Source organism: Apaloderma vittatum, unplaced genomic scaffold, assembly GCF_000703405.1.
Source record: "Apaloderma vittatum isolate BGI_N311 unplaced genomic scaffold, ASM70340v1 scaffold12576, whole genome shotgun sequence".
Classification (NCBI taxonomy): Eukaryota; Metazoa; Chordata; class Aves; order Trogoniformes; family Trogonidae; genus Apaloderma; species Apaloderma vittatum.
The window spans coordinates 1-22,183 of NW_009722350.1; the positions used below are offsets into that span (position 1 = coordinate 1).

At 42.8% G+C, this 22,183-nt stretch overlaps 1 protein-coding gene across 1 annotated transcript; it reads left to right on the top strand.

Moving 5' to 3' along the window:
- Positions 1-1,194: 1,194 nt before the first annotated feature.
- On the top strand, positions 1,195-20,767 carry DHX57 (DEAH (Asp-Glu-Ala-Asp/His) box polypeptide 57; the record flags this gene model as incomplete). The annotated part of the gene is made up of 23 exons (XM_009871747.1): positions 1,195-1,388; positions 2,872-3,021; positions 3,298-3,468; positions 4,653-5,464; positions 6,913-7,106; positions 7,243-7,364; positions 7,616-7,811; positions 8,624-8,748; positions 9,903-10,036; positions 10,691-10,745; positions 11,506-11,708; positions 12,683-12,799; positions 13,160-13,256; positions 13,810-13,983; positions 15,286-15,486; positions 16,342-16,618; positions 17,775-17,870; positions 17,970-18,053; positions 18,169-18,306; positions 18,704-18,778; positions 19,201-19,335; positions 20,316-20,516; positions 20,624-20,767. Coding segments are annotated over 23 exons (4,095 nt in total), but the record flags the coding sequence as incomplete, so codon positions are not given.
- Positions 20,768-22,183: the final 1,416 nt, after the last annotated feature.

A 22,183-nucleotide genomic window follows, 5' to 3' on the forward strand; every position in this document is an offset into this window, starting at 1 on the left:
TTAAGAGCTGTGGAGCCATAGCGCTTAGGGATGTGGTTTAGTCGAGGATTTGTCAGCATTAGGTTAATGGTTGGACTCGATGGTCTTAAAGGACTTTTCCAGTCTGGACAGTTTGGTGAGGAGTCAGCAGGTGTGTGGAACTGTTCTGTCTATTGAGACGAAGGAGACTTGAGATGTGGTATGACAGTATGCTCAGGAGTGGCTGCAAGTGTGTATCTGGCTGCTGTGCTCACCCTCTTAGCCTTCCTCACATATGCCAGGCTGTTCTGAGCAGGGTCAGCTTGTGTGTTAAATCCTGTCCAGTCCCAGTGGAGCTCCGCTGGGGAGAACTGCCACGAAAAGGGAAGTTTGCTTCTGCCCACGCTGCAAATTTTTGCTGCTCTCCAAGCCCTCATTTGGGGCTGTTATTCATGCATGGCCACATCAGTTCATGTCCTGGCTCGGGATGTGCCAGTGCAAAGATCCATGTTAAAAACTCCTGCCAGACTGTCCACAGCTGCTCACCTGTCTCTGCAATAGCTCTCCACTTGCACGAGCTGATGCTGGAGTATTTGTTAATGTCAGGCATTTTGTCACTGACAGCTACTACTTAATACTAACGGTCTTGTGTCAGAACTGGTGAGCATGCTGCTGTGAGGAGAGGAAGGCACCTGTTTTCCAAGACAGGTGCCTAATCGCTCCCTTGCTCAGGCTCCGCAGAGTGCTCAGCCATCTGGGCAGATGGAGCAAGTTAGTGCGGAAACAGCTTCCCTTCAGCCTTATGCTCTCAGCCCTGAAAGCTCCCAGGTTGAAAAGTGGCAGGGCACAGACTGCTTTCTGCTGTGAAAGTTCCCTAAGTTCCCTAAAGGTTTGTTCCTTGAGGTCCCGTGTCCAAAAAATTTCCATCTGAGTGGCAGAACTAGACCTCCCAGGCTAGGCAGCACTGCTGGCAGGCTCATCCTTTCACCAGAGATCCTGCAGTTTTTGGTTGAACAGCTGTGAGAAATACTATTTTTCTAAAACCATAGAACTTATTTAACAATCAGGTGCATACTAATACACCAATTAAAACTGTGGTTTAAGAGGGTGTCTTCTTGTGTCACATGGGAAAACAAAGAATGTAATGGGTGTCTGAATGTTTGCAATGTGCTAAATCATATTCAAAACTAAGGGCTATTTTTGTTTTCCTTCCTCAGCAAGAGAACATGAGTTCAGCAGAAAGGAAAGCCCAACAGAGGAGGAGGAAGAGGGAGAGGAGGAGGAGGAAGAGGAAAAGCAGGCGGTGGACGAGGAGGAAGCAGTGGCCACTCAAACAAATCTCCTTTTGGTGGAAACAGAAAATGTTCAATGAAAATTTGGGACGATGGAGATGACTTTTGTCTCTTCGAGGAACCAACGCTGGAGTCCAGGTCTTTCTGTTAAGGGGGTTTGGTGTGGAGATGTTTGAGATCATTTGGGGCTGGTTTTTGGACATCTTTGAGTACACAGAAGAGTGAAGGGGTGATGAAGCAGTTTTTATGATTAGCATTTTTAACATTTTATAGCTAGGAATGTTTTGCTTTTTTGAAAAAAGATGAGAACTAATAATTTTCTTCTTCTGTTTGTAATGTAATTTCAGAACACCTTTGATCAGAAAACACTAATAAACACAGTATTATTTTTTCTGTATTACAAAGCAGAAGCTGGGTCATGGAAAATAAGCAATTCAGAATTAATGTAGTATCCTGAATGTATTCTGACTAATTTAGCTTAGAAATACATACTCGTACTGTAGTCTGAGAATAATTTTACCTAGCAAAGCCTTTATTAAATCACTTTGGATTTGATGTAGGATGAAATCATAGAATTACAGAATACTAGGGATTGGAAGGGACCTCTAGAGATCATCTAGTCCAACCCCCCTGCCAGAGCAGGATCCCCTAGGGCAGCCACACAGGAACGCATCCAGGCGGGTTTTGAAAGTCTACAAAGAAGGAGACTCCACAACCTCTCTGGGCAGCCTGTGCCAGTACTCGGTCACCCTCACAGTAAAGATTTCTCCTCATGTTGAGGTGGAACTTCCTATGTTCTAACTTAAACCCATTATTTCTTGTTCTGTTGCTGGGCACCACTGAAAAGAGATTGTCTCCTTCCTCTTGACACCCACCCTTCAGATATTTATGTATGTTAATAAGGTCCCCTCTCAGCCATCTCCTTTCAAGGCTAAACAGCGCTAGTTCTCAGTCTCTCTTCATAGGAGAGATGTTCAAGTCCCTTGATCATCCTCGTAGCTCTCCATTGGACTCTCTCCAGTAGGTCCTTGTCTCTCTTGAACTGGGGAGCCCAAAACTGGACACATTATTCCAGATGTGGTCTCACCGAGGCAGAGTAGAGTGGGAGGAGGACCTCCCTAGACCTCCCGGAAACACTTTTCTTAATGCACCCCAGGATCCCATTGGCCCTCTTGGTGACAAGTGCACGTTGCTGTCCCATGGACAACTTACTGTCCACTGGGACTCCAAGCTCTTTCTTCACGGGGCTGCTTTCCAGCAGGGCAACCCCTAATCTGTACTGGTGCCTGGTGTTATTCCTCCCCAGATGCAGGACTCTACACTTGTCCTTACTGAACTTCACCTTTGCCCAGCTCTCCAGCCTGTCCAGATCTTGCTGGATGGCAGCACAGCCTTCCTGTGGGTCAGCCACCCCTCCCATATATGTGTGTGTGTGTGTGTGGACACATACATCCTGGTCATGTAAAAATGAACGCGACTGAATAATCCTTTGGTGATTTGTCTTATTTTATTTTTCCTGGTTTGAATTAGAATTGGATCCTAACACATCCCAGTTCAGTCAAGATCACCTGAGCCAGGCAAATAAGTCTTTTTTTATGTTATATTCTGTTTTCCTTTTTAGATCAAATGCACCCGCCAGAAGAGGGCAAACAAAACAGAGACCTGAAGCAAGAATGCCTCTGCAGACCATACACATGACATCAGAGAATCAGAGAAGAGTGAAAGAACTTCTTCAAGAACTTCAAGGGCAAGAGCTGGCTCCTGAATCAGAGTTAGTTTAAACAGAGGCACTAGTTCTAGCTCTTCTGGATGAGCACACTTTAACAGGCACACTATTAGAAATGAAAACAATATTCTTTTTTCTCTTAAATTTGATCTCAAATTCTGTGGGTTTGAGTCTGCTTTGTTCTTCTACAATATTAACTCTGGGAAAGGAGTAGCAGAATCCTCCATTTAAAAGGAGGATTTAAAACTGAAGAGGCAGAGTTCTGTGTCTGCTCATCAGTAAAACTTTGTTTCATTTTAATTTGATAACTGTTTTTATCAGATTAGGTGGTTCTGGTGAAAACAATGACGAACCTGATTACCTTGATGATGAACAGTGCTGGTCAACAAATCAAGATGTTTCTGACATAGTACCAAGGTGTTCTGCTGAGCCAGTTGAGTACGGAATAGTGGAAAATGAAGTGTCTTCGTTTGCTGTGCACAAACTCTCCAGGTGAATAATTTGTATCCTGAACAGGTAAATCACTAGTCTTGGTACTGTAAGCCCTCAGTACTTGGACTTCCTCTTGACTCCAGGGGAGCTCTGTGTATAGAACTGATGAGTTTCTATCTCCTACAAATTTAATCCACAACTAGATTAATTTCAAATGTTTTTATGAAAAGAGATCACTCCAGCCTTTTTTACGTGGAGTTTTCAGTTCTTTCTCCAAGACAATGAAACAGAGATTGGGAAAGCTCAAGGAACATTGCTGTTATATATGTATGTTTCTTCCAGGTAGATAATGTTTCAAAACCTTGTAAGTGTTCTTCATCCATCTTGCTAACATATGAGCATTTATTAACTGTTTTTGCTTTGTTTGAGAGTGTTTTATATGTAACAGGACTCAGCTTTTTCCAAAGAGTTTAAGGGAAATCAAATCTCATAACTGTTATTTGCTACATTCTGTGCTGGCAGGTAGTTGCCTTATAAGCTAATTTGTCACCTTATAAACAGCAGACTGGCATTCACAGACACCAAATTGCTGCCTCCCACTGTCATTTAAAATAGTATAAATATTTTGGTGTTTTGTTCCCCTAAGAGGAGTAATAGAGTCATAGAATCATAGAATGTGTTGCACTGGGAAGGACCTTTAAAGGTCATCTAGTCCAACCCCCCTGCAGTGAGCAGGGACGCTGTCAATTAGATCAGGTTGCTCAGAGCCCCATCCAGCCTGACCTTGAATGCCTCCAGGGATGGGGCCTCCACCACCTCTCTGGGCAACCTGTTGTAGTGTTTCACCACCCTCATTGCAAAGAATTTTTTCCTAACATCTAATCCAAATCTACCCTTCTCTGGCTTAAAACCATTGCCCCTCATCCTGTCACTGCACGCCCTTGTGACCAGTCCCTCCCCAGCTTTCCTGTAGCCCCTTTCAGGTGCTGGAAGGCCACGGTGAGGTCTTCCCGCAGCCTTCTCTTCTCTGGGCTGAGCAACCCCAACTCTCACAGCCTCTCCTCATAGGAGAGGTGCTCTAGCTCTTTGATATTCTTGTGGCCCTCCTCTGGACCTGTTCCAATAGTATCTCATGCCATACATGCTTCCTTAATGTAAGCCTAATCAAGCAGATTTGTGGTTATTTTGCTTCATACAAGTCTCTGTCACTCACTTGTTGCCATGCTGTCCCCGTTTTGTTGCAGGTATGGTTTTGACAGCGAGCGTTGTAGGACAGTACTGAGATCCTGCAATGGTAATATTGGGGCGTCACTGGAGTATTTGCTATTGCATTGCTTTGCTGAAAGATATGGAGAGAAGATGCAGGTTTCTGCAACAGCTGCTGAAGCCACTAAAGAAGAATGTTTAGAACAGAGACAAGAAGAGGCTTTTGCCCTCCGGTCAATCTATGGAGAAAAATTTGTAGAAAGAATTCAAAATCGTGTTTGGACTTTTAGTTTGGAATTGTACTACCTAGCAAACAGACTCAGCAAATCTAAACAAAAGGGTGGTTGTACTAGGGACACAGCAAAGCAGGCTTCAAAAGAAGTATGTAAATTTTACCTCCAAGGAAGCTGCAGGTTTGGTTCGAAATGCAGATTTGGACATGAATTCCCTCCAAACCACCCGCTAAAACCAGCTAAGAACTTCGTAGATGATGCTCATCTCAGACCTAACAGTGATGGTCCCATATATGAACTTGAAGTAAGATTTCCTGAAGAAAACAAGTATCCACTTCAGGCACCTCTTGTGGCATTTTATTCCACTGACGAGAATCTACCTCTTGCTTGTCGTTTACACATTGCTGAATTTCTCTTTGGAAAGGCCTTGATAGCTGCAGAGTCTAATGAACCAGTGGTGTACACTCTACTGACTTGCTTAGAAGATGAATTTGAAATAAGTGAATTACTTAAAAATACTCACCACAAGTATAGTGTTCCTCCTGTGTCCCTGCTGCCAGCACCTTTGGTAAAGCTACAGACAGAGACTACATCTGGTTCAAATCGAATGTCCGAAGGTACTCTAAATTTCCCTCTATGGTTTCTGGGCTAAGAACAGTTTAAAAGACTCTTTCTTTAATTAAAAAAAAAAAAAAAAAAAGAAAAGGTGGAGAGCCCAACTCAGGCATCTGTTCCAAATCTATTTTTGGAGATTAAGTCATGGTAATTCCAGATCCATAATCTGTCTGTATTTTATGAAGTCCCTTCCATAGTAAAGCTGCAGGAGAGGGGCTTTTCTGATGGCAAGAATGGAGTTAAAGGAGCACAATGCTAATGGGTTTGGGTTGGCAGAGTGAACAGATGCCCGTTCCCACACAGTCAATAAGCGATGTGGTGTGAAGTTACCAAAACTGGCCCAAGAAGTGTGCTTGGAAGGGAACAGGGAAGGTTGCAAGCTGTGGTGCATCTGCTACTCATCAATTCAGAAACATCTTTCTTTAAAAAGAAAAATTACTTAAAATTACCAGCCCCTCCTCCAAATTGATTTTGTAAAGATGGATTTAACAAAAAGTAAATGTTGCAAGCAGTTCTAGGAGGTTGCTCAAGGTATCATCCTTTATTTGCATGCAAGTGCAACTAGGTTGATTTCACAAGAGAAGGGTTGGGACTATGTCACTTATGACAGGATGACAGCAACTCCATGGCATAGATGACCATCAGGCTGTAAATTCCAAAACTCTTTTATCTAAGGCAAACTTTCTTCAAGAGAATTTTCGAGAACCACTGTGTTACATTTTAGTGGCAGCCTGTGGGTTTTTTGTTACACTAAAACAAACTATTCTGTTTTTTAACAGCTCTGCAGAAAGACAGCTTTGTTCCAGAAATTGAAAGCAGAAATTCCAAATAATCTTCCTTATGTTATAAAATCTTCCTTATATTATAAAATACTTTGTTTAGATAAATGTAACCCTAAAACTTCCAAGGGCTGGCTTATTGTCTAAACAAATCCCACTTCAGTTGATGGGCAGCAGGCACAAAAGTACCGGGTCCAGTTTCATCTTGATTTAAAAGTACTTGGCAGTGGCTTAACACTTACTGTTACAGTGTAGTTTTAGTTAATTTAAACTGGTGCTGCTGTCACAGTCTTGTGCTCTGTAGAAGTGGTCATGGGGTGAATTGCAGAGAGGAGCTGAGACACGTGAAAAACATTCAGGAAACCAAACCAATTACCAGTCTGGTTCACTATGTGGCCACCCAGACCATAGTGTTGCAGAGCACAGCTGATACAGGGGTAGTAACAAGTGGGCTGGAGCTGGAGAAGTTCTGATCTGTTTCATTGGTCAAGAGAGGTTTGCAGGTGGTGCTGAACAATGCATGTCAAAGAGAGTCATGCAGACCCTCAGCTCCAGTCTAACAAGGTTCTTTATTGAGAACGTTTCTGGAACATGTGTCTCTTTTCTGCGGTGCCGATGAGGTTCTGTTCCTTAGTAACAGGAATACCTAACTGTACATTCTCTGTCTCAAGCCTCAAGAGTGTCAGAGCCTCAGGAAGAAGAGGAGGTGGCAGAGGAGGAGGAGGAAGATGAGCCCGAGCAAGTTGTTGTGGAGAATGAGAGTTACGTGAACCTCAAAAAAAAGCTTTCCAAAAAATATGATGTGCAGGCAAAGTCTCTGTATAATGAAAATGTTAAAATCTGCATGCAATTTCGGCTGAGAAAGGTATGACGTATGGAACAGAGTGTCCGTTTTCATGCTTACTTGAGAGAAATACTTAAGCCACGGGCTGCTGTTTCAGATAGTTCTGTTTCACTCCAGTGGTGTTCTTACTGCCATGCTGTCTGGTTTTATGCATCAGTCTTCTAGGCACTTCCAGTCCATGTTGTATGAAAGACAGAAGCTGCCTGCATGGCAAGAGAGAGAAACTATTCTAGATTTGCTGAAGAGCCACCAAGTTCTTGTTGTGAGCGGCATGACAGGGTAAGAGTGTGATTGCACATACAGACTTTATGTATTAAAGTATACACAGACAGATGTGAAACATGTATCCATGGTCCTGAAAAGGTTAGGGCTTGTGGTCCATCTGTGACCAGTGACTTCATGTGAAGATTGACACTAATGAAATGAAGGAAATTTCATGTGGAATGCACTCAACTTAGGTGGATGGAAGGTGTTGAGTTTGTGTTTGGCAGTTGCTGTGGTTTTTATTAATCCCTGTTTTTGTCATGCAGATGTGGGAAAACCACTCAGATTCCTCAGTTTATTTTGGATGCTTCATTGCAAGGATCTCCAAGCAGAGTTGCAAACATCATCTGCACTCAGCCTCGCAGGATCTCTGCTATCTCTGTGGCTGAACGTGTAGCCAAAGAAAGAACAGAAAGAATTGGACTCACTGTTGGATATCAGATCCGTCTAGAAAGCGTAAAGGTATACATGCTTTTCTTGTTGGTTTTCATTTAGATATAGTGAAATGTGCTTAGTGCTTCTCTAGCATACAGAATCCTATAGAATCTCTAGCATGCAGAATCCTATAGCATACAGAATCCTACAGAATGCCATATATCTGCCATGTAGTGAGATAAGCAAGTCTATCTCCTACATTTTATGTTATGAAACATATATTTTATTTCATCTTAAGTTGCATAGTCCACTTGACAGAATGAGAGTACAGTACTATGTCTTGTTGTTTTGCTTTCTGTTGAGACAGGTGAAGTGGTCTGAGAGTATGAGCAATAAAAGTTCTGTCCTCTGGAAGGGTACTGAGTTCATTTCGAATTGTCTCTGGTTCCATTTATTTCCCAAGTGGAGATTGAAGGGGTATAGCTTCAGTCGGCCAGAAGTGTGGGGTTGAATTCAAATTTCTGTCTTGGAAGTGAAATTTTGTGTATGGTGCAGCTGATTGCTTTATCCAAGAATTATGTTAAAAAAAAAAAATTTGCTAATCTTTCTAGGGACAGAGATCTGAGTCCCCCTTATCAGAAAGCAACTTCCACAGGAAGAACAGTTCAGATCTTTTTGTTTATCCCTTATAGTTAGCACTGTGCCTTGGTAAGAAGTAAGCATTCTCAAGTTTTAATCAGGAAAGAAAAATCATTCAGCCCATCTCCAGCGGGGTTTGCTTGTTCACTTTCTGTCAAACCTGGCACTCAGCTGAAACAGTGCTTTACAGCAACACATATTCTCTTTGCACTATGATAAGCTGTACAAAGTCAACTCAATGCTTTGTCTTCCTGTTCAAGTCCTCAGCTACGAGACTCTTGTACTGCACTACTGGTGTGCTGTTGAGAAGGCTGGAAGGAGATCTGACTTTGCAAGGAATCACACATGTTATTGTTGATGAAGTTCATGAAAGAACAGAGGAAAGGTAAATAATCAATTATTCCATCAGCAAAGTGAAAAAACTTAGGAAGGATAAAGGTGACTCAGGTGCAAGTAACTGAAGTCAGACTTGATCCTGTGGCAGTAACATGGAATGGTAGAAGGAGGCTGGGTTTAGGTTCTTGTCTTTGAGCAGTAGGAGGTTGTGTTGCAGCAGTGTGCAAAGAAAGCACATCTCTCTCAAACTTTTATGCCTCCAATCTGCCATCACATTGCAATAGTGTTGAAAAAAGGTTTTGGATGAGGCTGGAGGGTTAAGTAAGTTTTTAACCACAGTTGTCTAGTTCTTATTCTTTCCTTGTTTCAGCTTTTAACAAATACCCTAGTTCTTCACATGCCCTTTTGGGAATTGTTTCTCCTGATGCAGGCTTCAGCAGATCACCTGTAAGGGACAAGTGCTCACGTTTTCTTCCAGTCTATAGATTTTACTAGTTCTAGACAGTCCTATCCTGCTCCAGCCTTTTGCAATTTTACCCCACTTATCTGCTGATGCCAGGCAAAAGATAATGTCTGTCAGTATCTCTGTAAACTAAGTGTCAAGGATCCTTTTCTTTGATGTTTTCCTTGTGAAGCCCTCCAGTGCACTGGGTTTCCAGGAGGCTTTGACTGTTACCCATTATTCTACAGCTCAGTTTATATTTTAGCCTCATGAAAGCGCTTGTATCTCTCAAGGATTCTTCCTCCTCATCTAAAATCACTTTCGAGTCAGTCTTCTACGTATGCCACAAAAGCTGTTAATATGTAGGGAAGAGTACAGTGAGCAGGGAAGAGTGGATAAATCTGAATGACTCTTCCAGTGAGGAAGAGGAGCAAAAAGGACTGCTACTTTGAGTTAATTTGTTAACGAACGTTCTTGTGTTGTCAGTAGTGTGATTAATTTATAAGGTAGCTGGAACTTTTGTTGCTTAAATGAATTTGCCAAGTTATCCTGACACCCTGGTAAGTGACCACCAAACAGTTGGCAGATTGCTTTTCATTAATTTACTGCATTAATAGCCTCCAGCCATTCTAAGAAACTCATACTTCTGTGATGGTGTCGCTGTGCTATTCAGCACACCGGGAAGGTGGGCAAAATGAGCAGAAAAAGGACTGTGAAAGTAAACAGTAAAGAAATTCAAATGTCTTTTTGCTTTTCTTCAGTGACTTCTTGCTGCTGGTTTTGAAGGATATTATGGTTCAGAGGCCAGACCTGCGCATTATACTAATGAGTGCCACCTTGAATGCAGAGCTTTTTTCTGAATACTTTCACTCCTGTCCAATTATTAACATACCAGGTGAAAACAATTCATTACCTTATCACATTCATTGGTGTAGGGGGTTGTTTTCAGTATTTCTGCTTGTAAAGTATTTCTCAATTCAAGTGTAAAGGGCTAATTTGCAAAGGGGCAGAATAAGAATTTATACAAGTACTATTCCAAGGGCTTAGAAGGAAAGGACAGTGAGATTTAGGAGAGAGAGGACTTGGAAATGGAGCCTATTTTTATTCTGTTTCTATATCAGCAGAATTTCCTTCCCCAAAAGACAAAAATGACATGGTGTGCATGACATGGTTCCCTGTCCTAGTTTCACCACAGTGTAAGACTCTCCTCTATCCTTGTGAAAAAGAAGCAGTGACAGGATCCAGCTGGATGTGTACACATTTAGCCAAATGTGTCTTTTAAATTGCTAAGTTGTTCTGTGGAGCGTGACAGAAACACATAGCCTCACAGATATGTTCCTGTAAGTGCATCAGCCCTTCTCTGACTGTGTAAGTGCGTGTTACCAAACCATACTTGGAAAACATCCAAGACAGAAATAATGTTGAAGAGTGCTGTATAGATCAAAGCTATGAAGCTGGAGTATGATGTAATAACCTGTATCAGATAATAACCACTTCTGTCTTCTCTGCATGTTGCGTGGCATGTCGATTTATTCATGTTTCCTTTTAGGTAGAACGTTTCCTGTGGATCAGTTTTTTCTGGAAGATGTGATTGCAATGACAAGGTATGAAATTTCCAGACATCTGCGGATGTATTTGGCCTTTGAGGTTACACTGTTGACCTTGAGACTGCAGTGGTTCTGTGCATAGATTTAAAAATAAAATCCACTCAAAACTTCCCCATCACCTGGAGTTCTACTAAAGCACTAGCTTTAAACCATACTTCTTATGCTGCAGTGGGGTCCAGGATCTCATGCCAGAACAAGCCTTTCTGCATTAGGTAGTACATAAGTACTCAAGAAAAGGTGAGCTTTGCCATGAAGGGTTTGTCAGTGCTTGTGCTTTATTTGTTTCAGTGGTGGTTAGACATTGGCAAGCAAGAGAAATGTGAAGGTGGATTTCAGCACTGAAACTCAAAAAATGCAGGATACCAAGCAATTTGTTTTTGTAAGCCCTACCTTGCAGCTCAGGTACCAGATTCCTGCTACCATTTGTAGTTATTGGAGAGTCACAGCAGCTCAGAAATTCCAGATAGTAAATTGATCAGCCTGTGTGAATTTCTTGCAGGTTGTTGCTCTGAGCTGCCCACTAAGCTATCAGCATTAAGTTTGCAGTCCTAGTCTTTCACATCACAGCTTTCCAAAGTCTAAGATCCCAGTATGGAAGGACACCTCAACCTTGATAGTGTCTACAGTTTTGCAACTCACGCAAAATTCCCCTCAGTTTTATATATAAATTCGTTTGATACCGTATCTCTGCAGGTTATTAGTAGAAGGAAGCTGTTAGGCTTCTTTCCATGCCACTAAATGTTCTTCTGCTGTGCAGGTATGTTTTAGACGACAGTAGTCCCTACAGGCGCAAGACAAAGCAAGAAAACAAACAGAACGGAAGACACAAAAGGACTGCATTTGAAGAAGTAGAGGAGGACCTGAGACGTGCTGGTGTTCTGGAAAGCACTGACACAGTTGTCAGAGATTCAGACCCAGACCAAAAATTAACTCTGAAACAGCTCCTTACACGATATAAAGGTGAGCTCCTTCTTAAACCTAACAAATTGTCATATAACATTTGACAGCCAACATGGTATGTTAGCATATAATATTTTGTGTTGAATGCATATATATAATTCAGAGTTTTGTACTTGTGAAGTTATGCAGATTACTACTTCTAGATGAGATCAGAAACCTCCTGCCAGCTTAAAACAAAAGAGAACGCATTGTTCTCTTAAACTAGAGCAAACATCTTGGCTGAAACCAGTTCTTAGCATCTGAAAATGGACAATTTACAGCTACTGTCTGTTTCCATCCCTTTTCAGATGCCTTGTTAATGCCTTTTTTTTTTTTCTCTGCATCGGTTCTTGCTGGAGAAGCAGAGCATGTATCTGACCACTTCAGCACGACAAACTGCAATTCAAGAGAAATTCAGTTGTTCTGTGAATGGCTTATTAAGAGAGGCAGACCTTTCCATGAACTTCCCACTCTGCCATCATCAAAACCCTCCTTTTACTTAGTCCTGAAGAATTCCTCCTCACACACCCTTATGGTGAGCTTCACTGGTATTGAGTGAGAGACGTTAATTAAAAGCTTCAGATTCCTGCTGGACAGTTACCATCTCGGAAGAGAACAGCAATCTGAGTGTCTTTTCGAGTTGATGTAAAACACATTGGAAGAGAGAGGTTGAGAAGGTCATCCTGGAGGTACCTATATCTGGCCATATGGAGGCTTCCAGCTGGTGTGTGCACATGTCATTTTGCTAGTAGATGAGTCCTGGTCTAGGCTGTGCACAGGGGAGATGTGAGCCCCAGTAAGGCACGAGAAAGGAAGGAAAGAGCTGAAACAGAAAAGCATGAAAGGAGGAATGTGATGCATTGAGTCACTTAGAGAGCTACCTCTGACTGATCTAAGCCAGGTGCTGTTTAAAACCAAGGTGTGGTTGGCTGTGCATCCAGCAGATGATTTTACACGAGAAGGACTTGCTGTGTGCTTTATTTCTTTTCCCCCAGGGGTTAACAAGACAGTGTTGAAAACAATGTCTGTTATGGACTTGGACAAAGTTAATCTGGAGTTAATTGAAGCCTTGCTGGAGTGGATAGTTGCTGGCAGACATTCATACCCTCCAGGTAAGTGTTGTTGAGAGATAAACAAAAGTAGATTCATGGAGGCTGTGTGCATATAGAAAGCCCAAAGCTAATGCTTTGCATGCAGAGTGTCTGTAGTTACTGACTATTTTGGGGGGAAAAAAAAACCAGGTCTAGCCGAGTAGCAAAGCCCCTGATATAAATGGGATGGGGAAGGTGGGAAACTTGTCTACTTTGGAAGGTCTTTTTGGCGAGGAACTGTTGCAGCCTGTGTAGGTTTTGTACAGTAATTTCAAAACAAAGCTGGAGGTTTGACTTGGACTTTCTGCACATTCATAAAATATCATGCTGTCCTTTCTGTTGAGTGATTATTGTGGTTTTTGTAAATCTACTTATATATAGGTGCTGTGTTGATATTTTTGCCTGGTCTAGCAGAAATCAAGATGCTTTATGAGCAGCTCCAGTCTAATGCTCTTTTCAATAACAGACACAGCAAGAGGTAAGGCAGAAAAGCTCCAAACCATTGGTCTCTACCCCTAAATAGGCACAAAGTCTGCCTTTATCCAGGGATAAAATAAAAGTTCTTAACTATGTGAGACGGTTTGTGGTATGAAGGTCCTGAGTGCAGTCAGGGTAACCCTTTTCTACTGTATTATTGTCTTGCTCTTTTTGTTTTTTCTCTTCAACTCAGGAAGGTTAGGTGTTGAAGTTCTTGGAGCATTCTCCATTTTGTGCTCTGCAGGATCCAGTGGACTGTTGAAAACTTCTCCTTGGCCCTTGTTCTGTTTCAGAATGTTTGCTGAATAGTTATGGTTGCATTTGGCCTTACATTGTTACATGGAGATGTAATTGGATCTCCTTGACTAAACAGGTTTTACACAGATTTCCATGGCAAGGTTAGCTGGAGCGATTTCTTCCAGACTGACAGATTCTAGACTCTTTGAAAGAGGCAGAATTTTCGCTCAACTCTCCTAAGAGACCTGCAGACAGATTGTTGACAAGAAGGAAAAAGCTGGAGATGCACTGAGCATGCTGTTATGCTGTCTTTCCAGGTGTGTTGTTTATCCACTTCATTCTTCACTGTCTAGTGAAGAACAGCAGTCTGTGTTCCTCCGGCCTCCTGCAGGAGTTATCAAAATCATAATCTCTACAAACATTGCAGAAACATCTGTCACCATTGATGATGTGGTCTATGTGATCGATTCTGGAAAAATGAAAGAGAAAAGGTACTGGAATTCATTCCGCTGGGCTTTGTGATCTGGGAAACTGCTCTATGCCTTGAGCTGCATACTTTAGCTTTTCAAAGAGCTGGGAAAAACTTGAAGAAACTTGATCAGCACAAAGCTGTTGCAACATTGAGGAAGCCAGTCTAGACTCAGATCCAACTGCAGGTGGATTGTTAACTGGCTCAACAACAGAGTTCAGAGGGTTGTGATCAGTGGCACAGAGTCAAGCTGGAGGCCTGCTTTCCCTGATGTTCCTCAGGGGTCAGTGTTGGGTCCAGTTTTGTTCAGTATCTTCATCAACGACCTGGACGAGGGGAAAGAATGCACCCTCAGCAAGTTTGCTGATGATCCAAAACTGGGAGGAGTGGCTGACCCACAGGAAGGCTGTGCTGCCATCCAACGAGATCTGGACAGGCTGGAGAGCTGGGCAAAAGGGAACCTCGTGAAGTTCAATAAGGACAAGTGTAGAGTCCTGCATCTGAGGAGGAATAACACCAGGCACCAGTACAGATTAGGGGATGTCCTGCTGGAAAGCAGCCCCGTGGAGAAAGACCCTGGAGTCCTAGTGGGCAGTAAGTTGTCCATGGGACAGCAACGTGCCCTTGTGGCCAAGAGGGCCAGTGGGATCCTGGGGGGCATTAAGAAAAGTGTGTCCAGCAGGTCTAGGGAGGTTCTTCTCCCCCTCTGCTCTGCCCTGGTGAGACCACATCTGGAACACTGTGTCCAGTTTTGGGCTCCCCAGTTCAAGAGAGACAGGGACCTACTGGAGAGAGTCCAACGGAGAGCTACGAGGGTGATCAGGGGACTTGAACATCTCTCTTATGAGGAGAGACTGAGAGAACTGGGGCTGTTTAGTCTTGAGAAGGCTGAGAGGTGACCTTATTAACGTATATAAATATCTGAGAGATGGGTGTCAAGAGCCAGGTGGCAGTTTCTTTTCAGTGGTGCCCAGTAATAGGACAAGGAGTCATGGGTACAGGTAATAATGGATACAGGAAGTTCCACCTCAACATGAGGGTGGCAGAGCCCTGGCACAGGCTGCCCAGAGAGTTTGTGGAGTCTCCTTCTCTGGAGACTTTCAAACCCCACCTGGACGCATTCCTGTGTCGCTGCCCTAGGGGATCTTGCTTTGCAGGGGACTGGACTAGATGATCTCTAGAGGTCCCTTCCAACCCTTGGCATTCTGTGATTCTGTGCAAGGGTGGTAGCTGTGTCCGTACAGAAGTTGGAAGCATCTGCCTGCTTGACAAACCTGTTCACTCTGCACTCAGGAGTATAAGCCTGTTTCTTGCTCTGCTGTAGATATGACCCAAGCAAAGGCATGGAAAGTCTGGAAGACACATTTGTGTCCAAGGCCAGCGCTCTGCAAAGGAAAGGTCGAGCAGGCCGTGTAGCCTCAGGTGTTTGCTTTCATCTTTTCAGTAGCCATCACTATAACCATCAGCTTATAAAACAGCAGTTACCGGAAATACAAAGAGTGCCCTTGGAGCAGCTTTGTCTAAGGTGAGCTGTCATTTCTGTATTTCCTGAAATAGCCAGCATGCAGAATGTCCTTCCTCAACTGCAGGGAGCACCTGAAATGCCATTACCACGGTGTTCAGTTTCCTTAGTGTTTTCTCACATTGTGCTTAGTGCAGTAAAGCCACAGCCTCCATCAAGCACCACCATCATGCAGTTACTCAATGAAGAGGCCCTCCTATCTGTGATGCACACTTTTGTACAAAAAGGAGATGAAACAACATAACTTACTTTTTTACAGTGAAAATGTTATTTTAAACCCTAGTGTGCTAAACAGGAATGTGGTCTTTTGGACTCTGTGAGGTTGGGTGAGCTACACTGCCACCCCAGCTATTATTTCACATTGCTTCCCAGTGTCAAATATGCATTACAGAACCTCTTCTGGGGAGTATTAGAAGCTTGTTTTCTGTTAGTTGTTCTGTTTTGATTTTATAAAAGTTTGCATTTTATGTCCTGTGTTTGGAACTAAACTGCTTTTTTCTTTCTCTTTCCTTTCCTTTCTCTTTCCTTTCTCTTTCTTTTCTCTTTCCTTTCTCTTTTCCCTTCTTTCCCTTCTTTCCCTTCTTTCCCTTCTTTCCCTTCTTTCCCTTCTTTCCCTTCTTTCCCTTCTTTCCCTTCTTTCCCTTCTTTCCCTTCTTTCCCTTCTTTCCCTTCTTTCCCTTCTTTCCCTTCTTTCCCTTCTTTCCCTTCTTTCCCTTCTTTCCCTTCTTTCCCTTCTTTCCCTTCTTTCCCTTCTTTCCCTTCTTTCCCTTCTTTCACTTCTTTCCTTTCCTTCCTTTCATTCCTTTCCTTCCTTTCTTTCCTTTCTTTCCTCTTTTTAAAATTTCCCCCCTCCTTAAGAATTAAGATTCTGGAGATGTTTTCTGCACAGAGTCTTCACTCTGTCTTATCACGACTAATTGAGCCCCCTAGAACTGAGTCTCTGCGAGCATCAAAGCTGCGACTACAGGACTTGGGAGCATTAACTCCAGATGAAAAGCTCACCCCCCTGGGCTACCACTTGGCTTCTCTGCCCGTTGATGTCAGAATTGGCAAGCTAATGCTGTTCGGCACCATCTTCCGCTGCCTAGATCCTGCACTGACTATAGCAGCCAGTCTGGCCTTTAAGTCACCTTTTGTAAGTATTCTTAACTGTGTATCCCGCTTCAAAAGCAGTATGTTTTCATGCAGCAGCAAAACGCTGTTGTAACTTGCAGCATTCTGCACTTGAGTATTTTACTGCTCCTTTTTAGCCTACATTGTTTATATGTTAATGCAGTGCTCATTAAAAAAAAATCCAGTTATAAGCAGAAGACCAAAACCATGCAACAGCAACAAGAATATTATTTATGAGTGAACAGTAGAAACAGAGTGAATATTATTTGTAATTTGAACTAAGAAGTACAGCCAGTCCATTTTGTCCAAATTTGGTGTAAAAGTTGAAACTGAATGGTAATCTAAGAAGCAGTTAGAAATAATTATGAAACAGTGATAATGATGTGTCTGAGCTATGAATGCAGAGTTCAGTTGGGATCTCAGTTTGTTTGTTCACTTTCACTTTGGCATTTTGCATTGGCTGCTGTACTTACAGGTGCTCTTAGTGTTGTTAATCTTCTACCGCAATGTATGAACTTAAATGAGAAGTCGGACTTTCTGCAAGTTTTCTTTGCTGTCCTTAGCAGTACGAATAGTTTATATTGAGAACAGTTGTGAGAGAATTGCAAATATATTGGTTTAGTTATTTTATTGCATGTTGTTTTCCATGCTTCTTGGGCATTTTCTACAACAGTTTGACTTCAAGTGCTGTAAGTTTCTATACACTGATATAGAGTAACTTAAATTCATCTTTTTCAATGTCCTGAGTTACTATGGCCTTCTCTCTCTCTCTCTCTCTCTCAGGCCAGAGTAGTTTTTAGACTTTCGCTGTGCTCTTATTACATGCATTCTCATTTGAGTTTCAGCTATATTAACTTGCTAAGATTTGCCAGGTGATGTTTTTCATGGATCTTAGCACTCTCCAGCTGCAGAGAGGTCTGCCCCAAATGTTTTCTGTGAGCTGGCCAATCACAAATTTGCCTTTGGATCTCTTGTGGTTAGACAGGGCAACGGGCTTAGATGCTTTGCTGTTGACGGGGCATTTTTGAATGCCTCATATTTTCTGTTATCTGCGGAGAAAATTTGCGTTCTGACCTGTGAGCTGCTGCAAAAATCCCAAAGATGATGTGCCATGCAGCTCTTGGAATGGCTTGTCTATGTTGTGAGAGGAAGAACACAATCTGTTACTGCCTGTCTAGGTGTCACCATGGGATAAAAGGGAAGAAGCAAACAAAAAGAAGCTGGAGTTTGCAGTAGGAAATAGTGACTACTTGGCTCTTCTCCAGGCCTATAAGGTGAGCTAAAATTCAGCAGCCTCTCTCAGATGTTTGTGATCTGCTTGAAATTCAAGCTGAAATATTTTATTAAAGCTTTTCTCTCATCCTCTCAATTAGGGATGGCGTTTAAGTATCAAAGAGGGCTCCCAAGCAAGCTACAACTACTGCAGGGAGAACTTCTTGTCAGGAAGAGTTCTTCAAGTAAGTCAGTTTTTGTGTACTGGCTGAGGCATGGACAGAGTCCTAGTGACACAAATAAGCAACTAGTGAAGACTCCTCGCTCTGTGTGGCACTCATCACAGCCCTTTGTTTGTAGGAAATTGCCAGTCTGAAACGGCAATTCACAGAGCTGCTTTCTGACATTGGGTTTGTGAAGGAGGGATTAAGAGCCAGGGACATTGAGAAGAAGTGGTCCCAAGGAGGTGATGGTGTGTTGGATGCCACAGGGGAAGAGGTAATTTCACAGCATTTCAGTGCTCCAAAACAATGCTCATTTTTTCATTTGATCTGAGTGCCAGGTGGGCTATTCACCACAAAGCTTGGCTTTGTAATCTCAAACTGGCAACATGCACCTCCTGCCTGCTGTTCTTCCTCACTCTTCATCATACGTGCCGGTACTAGCTTTACGTGCCTTGCACATACGTTTATAGTGGCCAGTGTGCTCCATCAGTGGTGGGAGGAACACAGCCTAGATCTAGCTTGAGACCTTGAGAAGCATTAATTGGTCCACCTGTATAAAGTCCAGCAGTGCAGCTATAAAACCAGTTTCAGGAATTCCATCATTCCAGAAGCAGAGCTTTACTTTTATAGACTTACCTGCAGAATACCTAATGCATGTGTTACCTTCACAGGCAAATTCAAATGCAGAGAACATCAAGTTGATCTCAGCTATGTTGTGTGCTGCACTCTATCCCAATGTTGTCCAGGTAAAAGAATCCTTTTTCATTTTCCCTTCTGCTCTCCAGCATATTCACACACCTGCTTCCAGCCTGGGCTGACTGTGGCAGTCTTGAGCCTGGCTTAGGTTGCCAAAGCTTGCTCTTTATAGTGTTAGAGCCAGGCAGCTGAGCTCCAGGTTGTACTGCTTGAGACTGCTGCTGTTCCTACAGGCTGATTTTAGTGTCATACAGAAGCCAACATCCTTAAGAACTACTTTAAATTACAGCTTTTTAGAAGGCTGAGGTTCAAAATCAACAGTCAGGGTTAGACAGCACCTCGAGTGTAGTATCTGTCTTTAGTGACTTGACATGTTGCTACCTGAGAATTTCTGGTTTGAATAAAATTTAAAAATAAGTTAAAAGGTATTCTGCTACAAAAGATTTTTCTAACTTTGTGTCTTACCATACAGGTGAAAAAGCCAGAGGGCAAGTACCAGAAGACCAGTACAGGAGCGGTCAAAATGCAACCAAAAGCAGAAGAGCTGAAGTTTGTTACAAAAAATGATGGTTATGTTCACATTCACCCTTCATCTGTGAATTATCAGGTCAGGATTCTTTTTTTTTTTTTTTTTTCTGCAAAGCATACATCTTTTTAAAAAATAAATTACTTTTGCTTGAGCAGTTGAGATTACAGTGAAGGGTCCATGTTGATGTTTTAAAAAGAAAAAAATCGGCATGTTTGAACACTTCCTGTTAGAATTGTAACTAGTGGCGTGTTCCTGACTTGGGGGCTCTGGAGTGGAATTAGCAGGTGCAGTAACCCTCCCAGTTCACATTTTCTTAAGCTGCACACAAGAATGTTGCAGACGAAATGCCCCCCTGGGTTCTCCTCAGTGTTGACTGACTTTGCATGAAGGTGTAGCACTTTTATATATGCAGATGACAACTCCTCACTACCCCTCCCCAGGCTTTGTCTCAGCTGAAATATTATGTATTGGTAAATAAATTAGGGACACACTTTAGTTTATTTCTTTATGAGACCTCAAACTCAAGTTAATTTCCTTTTCAGCTTAGCAGTTAATACTTGGATAAGAGCTCTTCTCTCTGCCATGATATATGGCAATATTTATCCCATGAAGTCTCTGTATTTGATGATTCGTTGCGTTTCCAGGATATAAATTACTTGCTTTAAAGTGAGTTTTTTAATCATTAACCACATATTTGGGTTTTAAAGGCTTTGAACTGTTCACCAGTCTCGCTTTAGAGAGCATAACACATGTGCCCAAGAAAATGTCCTTAGCGTGAAATTAAGAACTTCAGGCCTTGAGGCAACATGGATGAATTAGCCAATTTCTCAAACTCTCGCTGCAACGCAGGAAGGAGTGGAGGATAACTGGCAAAGTTATTGGCAGCTCTTACGGGTCAGAGATGATCTGTTTGTCATGTAGGTGCATTTTAAGCACATTTACTGTTCTTTGCAGCTGAAGAGGCAGGAGGCCTCTGTGGCCCGTATTTGCCTGAACAGGTAGGAAGAGATGTGGCACTTTAACAAGGATGTTGTGTACATGTTGTGTACGTGTTCCAGACTAGGCACTTTGAGAGCCCCTACCTGGTGTATCATGAGAAAATCAAGACCAGCCGCGTGTTCATTCGAGACTGCAGTATGGTGTCAGTGTACCCACTGGTCCTGCTTGGCGGTGGGCAGGTTCACATGCAGCTGCAGAAGGGAGAATTTGTCATTTCTCTTGACGATGGATGGATACAGTTTGTGGCTGCCTCTCACCAGGTAAGAAAAAGGAGGGGATAATCCTGGGAGTGCTGCTGAGCTGTGTAGAAAGCAAGAGCTGCATTTCATGAGCCTTACCCTCGCCTCTGTTTCACCATGTGTGTTAGGTAGCTGAGCTGGTAAAGGAGCTGCGCTGTGAACTAGACCAGCTGCTGCAGGATAAAATCAAGAATCCCAGCATGGACCTATGCATGTGCCCCCGTGGATCTCAGATCATCAGTATGATTGTAAAGCTTGTGACCACGCAGTAACACAAGAACAGCTTGCTACAATGACTTACTGTTTGCTACTACCTGAAGACAGACCAAGTCACATCAGCGTCTTGATGTTTGTCCCAAAAATGTGGCACCGATCCCTGAAAGACCAAGCTGGCAACTGTATTCTTGACAGGTTTTGGTCTGGGATGTTTGGTTTTATTTCGTTTTTTTTCCTTTGTTTGCAGAGAGCTTGCTTTTTCAAAGTAAGGTGGCTTACAAATACAGTCTGGGAAATGGGAAAATGGCAAATCTTCCTGGAGGATTAGAAACCTCCAAGTGAGAAAGTGGTTTTCATGACACTATATACACTGGTAATAGTGTTTTCTGGTCACAAAAGTACCTGCTACCTTGCTGCTTCTTGTAATACTAATGTCTGGAGGCAGCATGTGACAGCATAAGCAGCTCCCAAATTGATTTCAAGTCACTTGTACATTTTGGCTGAGACTTTACAGAGGTGGTCAGCCTTGGCTGACCAGGGATAGATTTGCTTACAGTTCAACCTAAAGACCTTGAAAAGGTACCTTATGACGCATGGCAAGGGGGTTCTGAAATGGATTGAGAGAGCATGCCCTGGCAAGGACACTGTACCAGATGAGTTGGAGTAACGTTAGCTCGGTGCAAGCTGTTCTGCTTACGGTGTGAAACTGCAGATGAGTGTGGACATTGCCACTGAGAGCTGGGCTTTTCCAGCCCTCCTCCTGTGCTGTGACAAAGTAAAACAGATGAGATGGACTGCTGCAGTGCTTCAAAAGTGTATCCTTGGGTTGATGATATTTGCTCACTGTTAACCTCAGGTGCTAGGCACCAGTCCTCCTGCTACCCTGTGCAGCTGGAAGAAAGTCCTGATTTTGGAAACTTTTAGCAAAACTCTTGCTTTTGGGGATTAATGGCTACAGAACAGTGCAGCAAAATGCCACAGGAATAATGAATGGTTCCTTCTTCCCTTTGACACTGCTTAATTGCAATAGCAAGTGCCTTAAGTGAAACAACTTTGCTGTTATCTGTAAAACAAGACTAAATCTGCAGTTCTGTCTAGAAACAGCCTTCAGGCTGAGGAATGAGCAGAGGGAGGTTCATCATTTGGAGACTAGTTTGATTTTTTTTTTTTTAAAAAGGAAAAAAAACAGACCCCACACCTGAATGTTTGTAGAAGCAGTTTCACAGCAAACACACTCTTGCCTGAGGAAGATGGGAGTACCAAGAGCAACACACCAGCACAGCAGAATGGTCACTGCAGGTATGTCGAACTGCAGAAGGTTTAACTGTTCCCATAGTTCGGTGTTGGTCAACAGTAGCACCACACTCCTGTAACTGCACACCTGGACCCTTGGGGCTTTTTCCTCAGGTTTGGCAAAGAGCTGTTAAGGCCTAGGACTCCTCAGGCAGAATATTAAAGCACTGCAGAGGCAT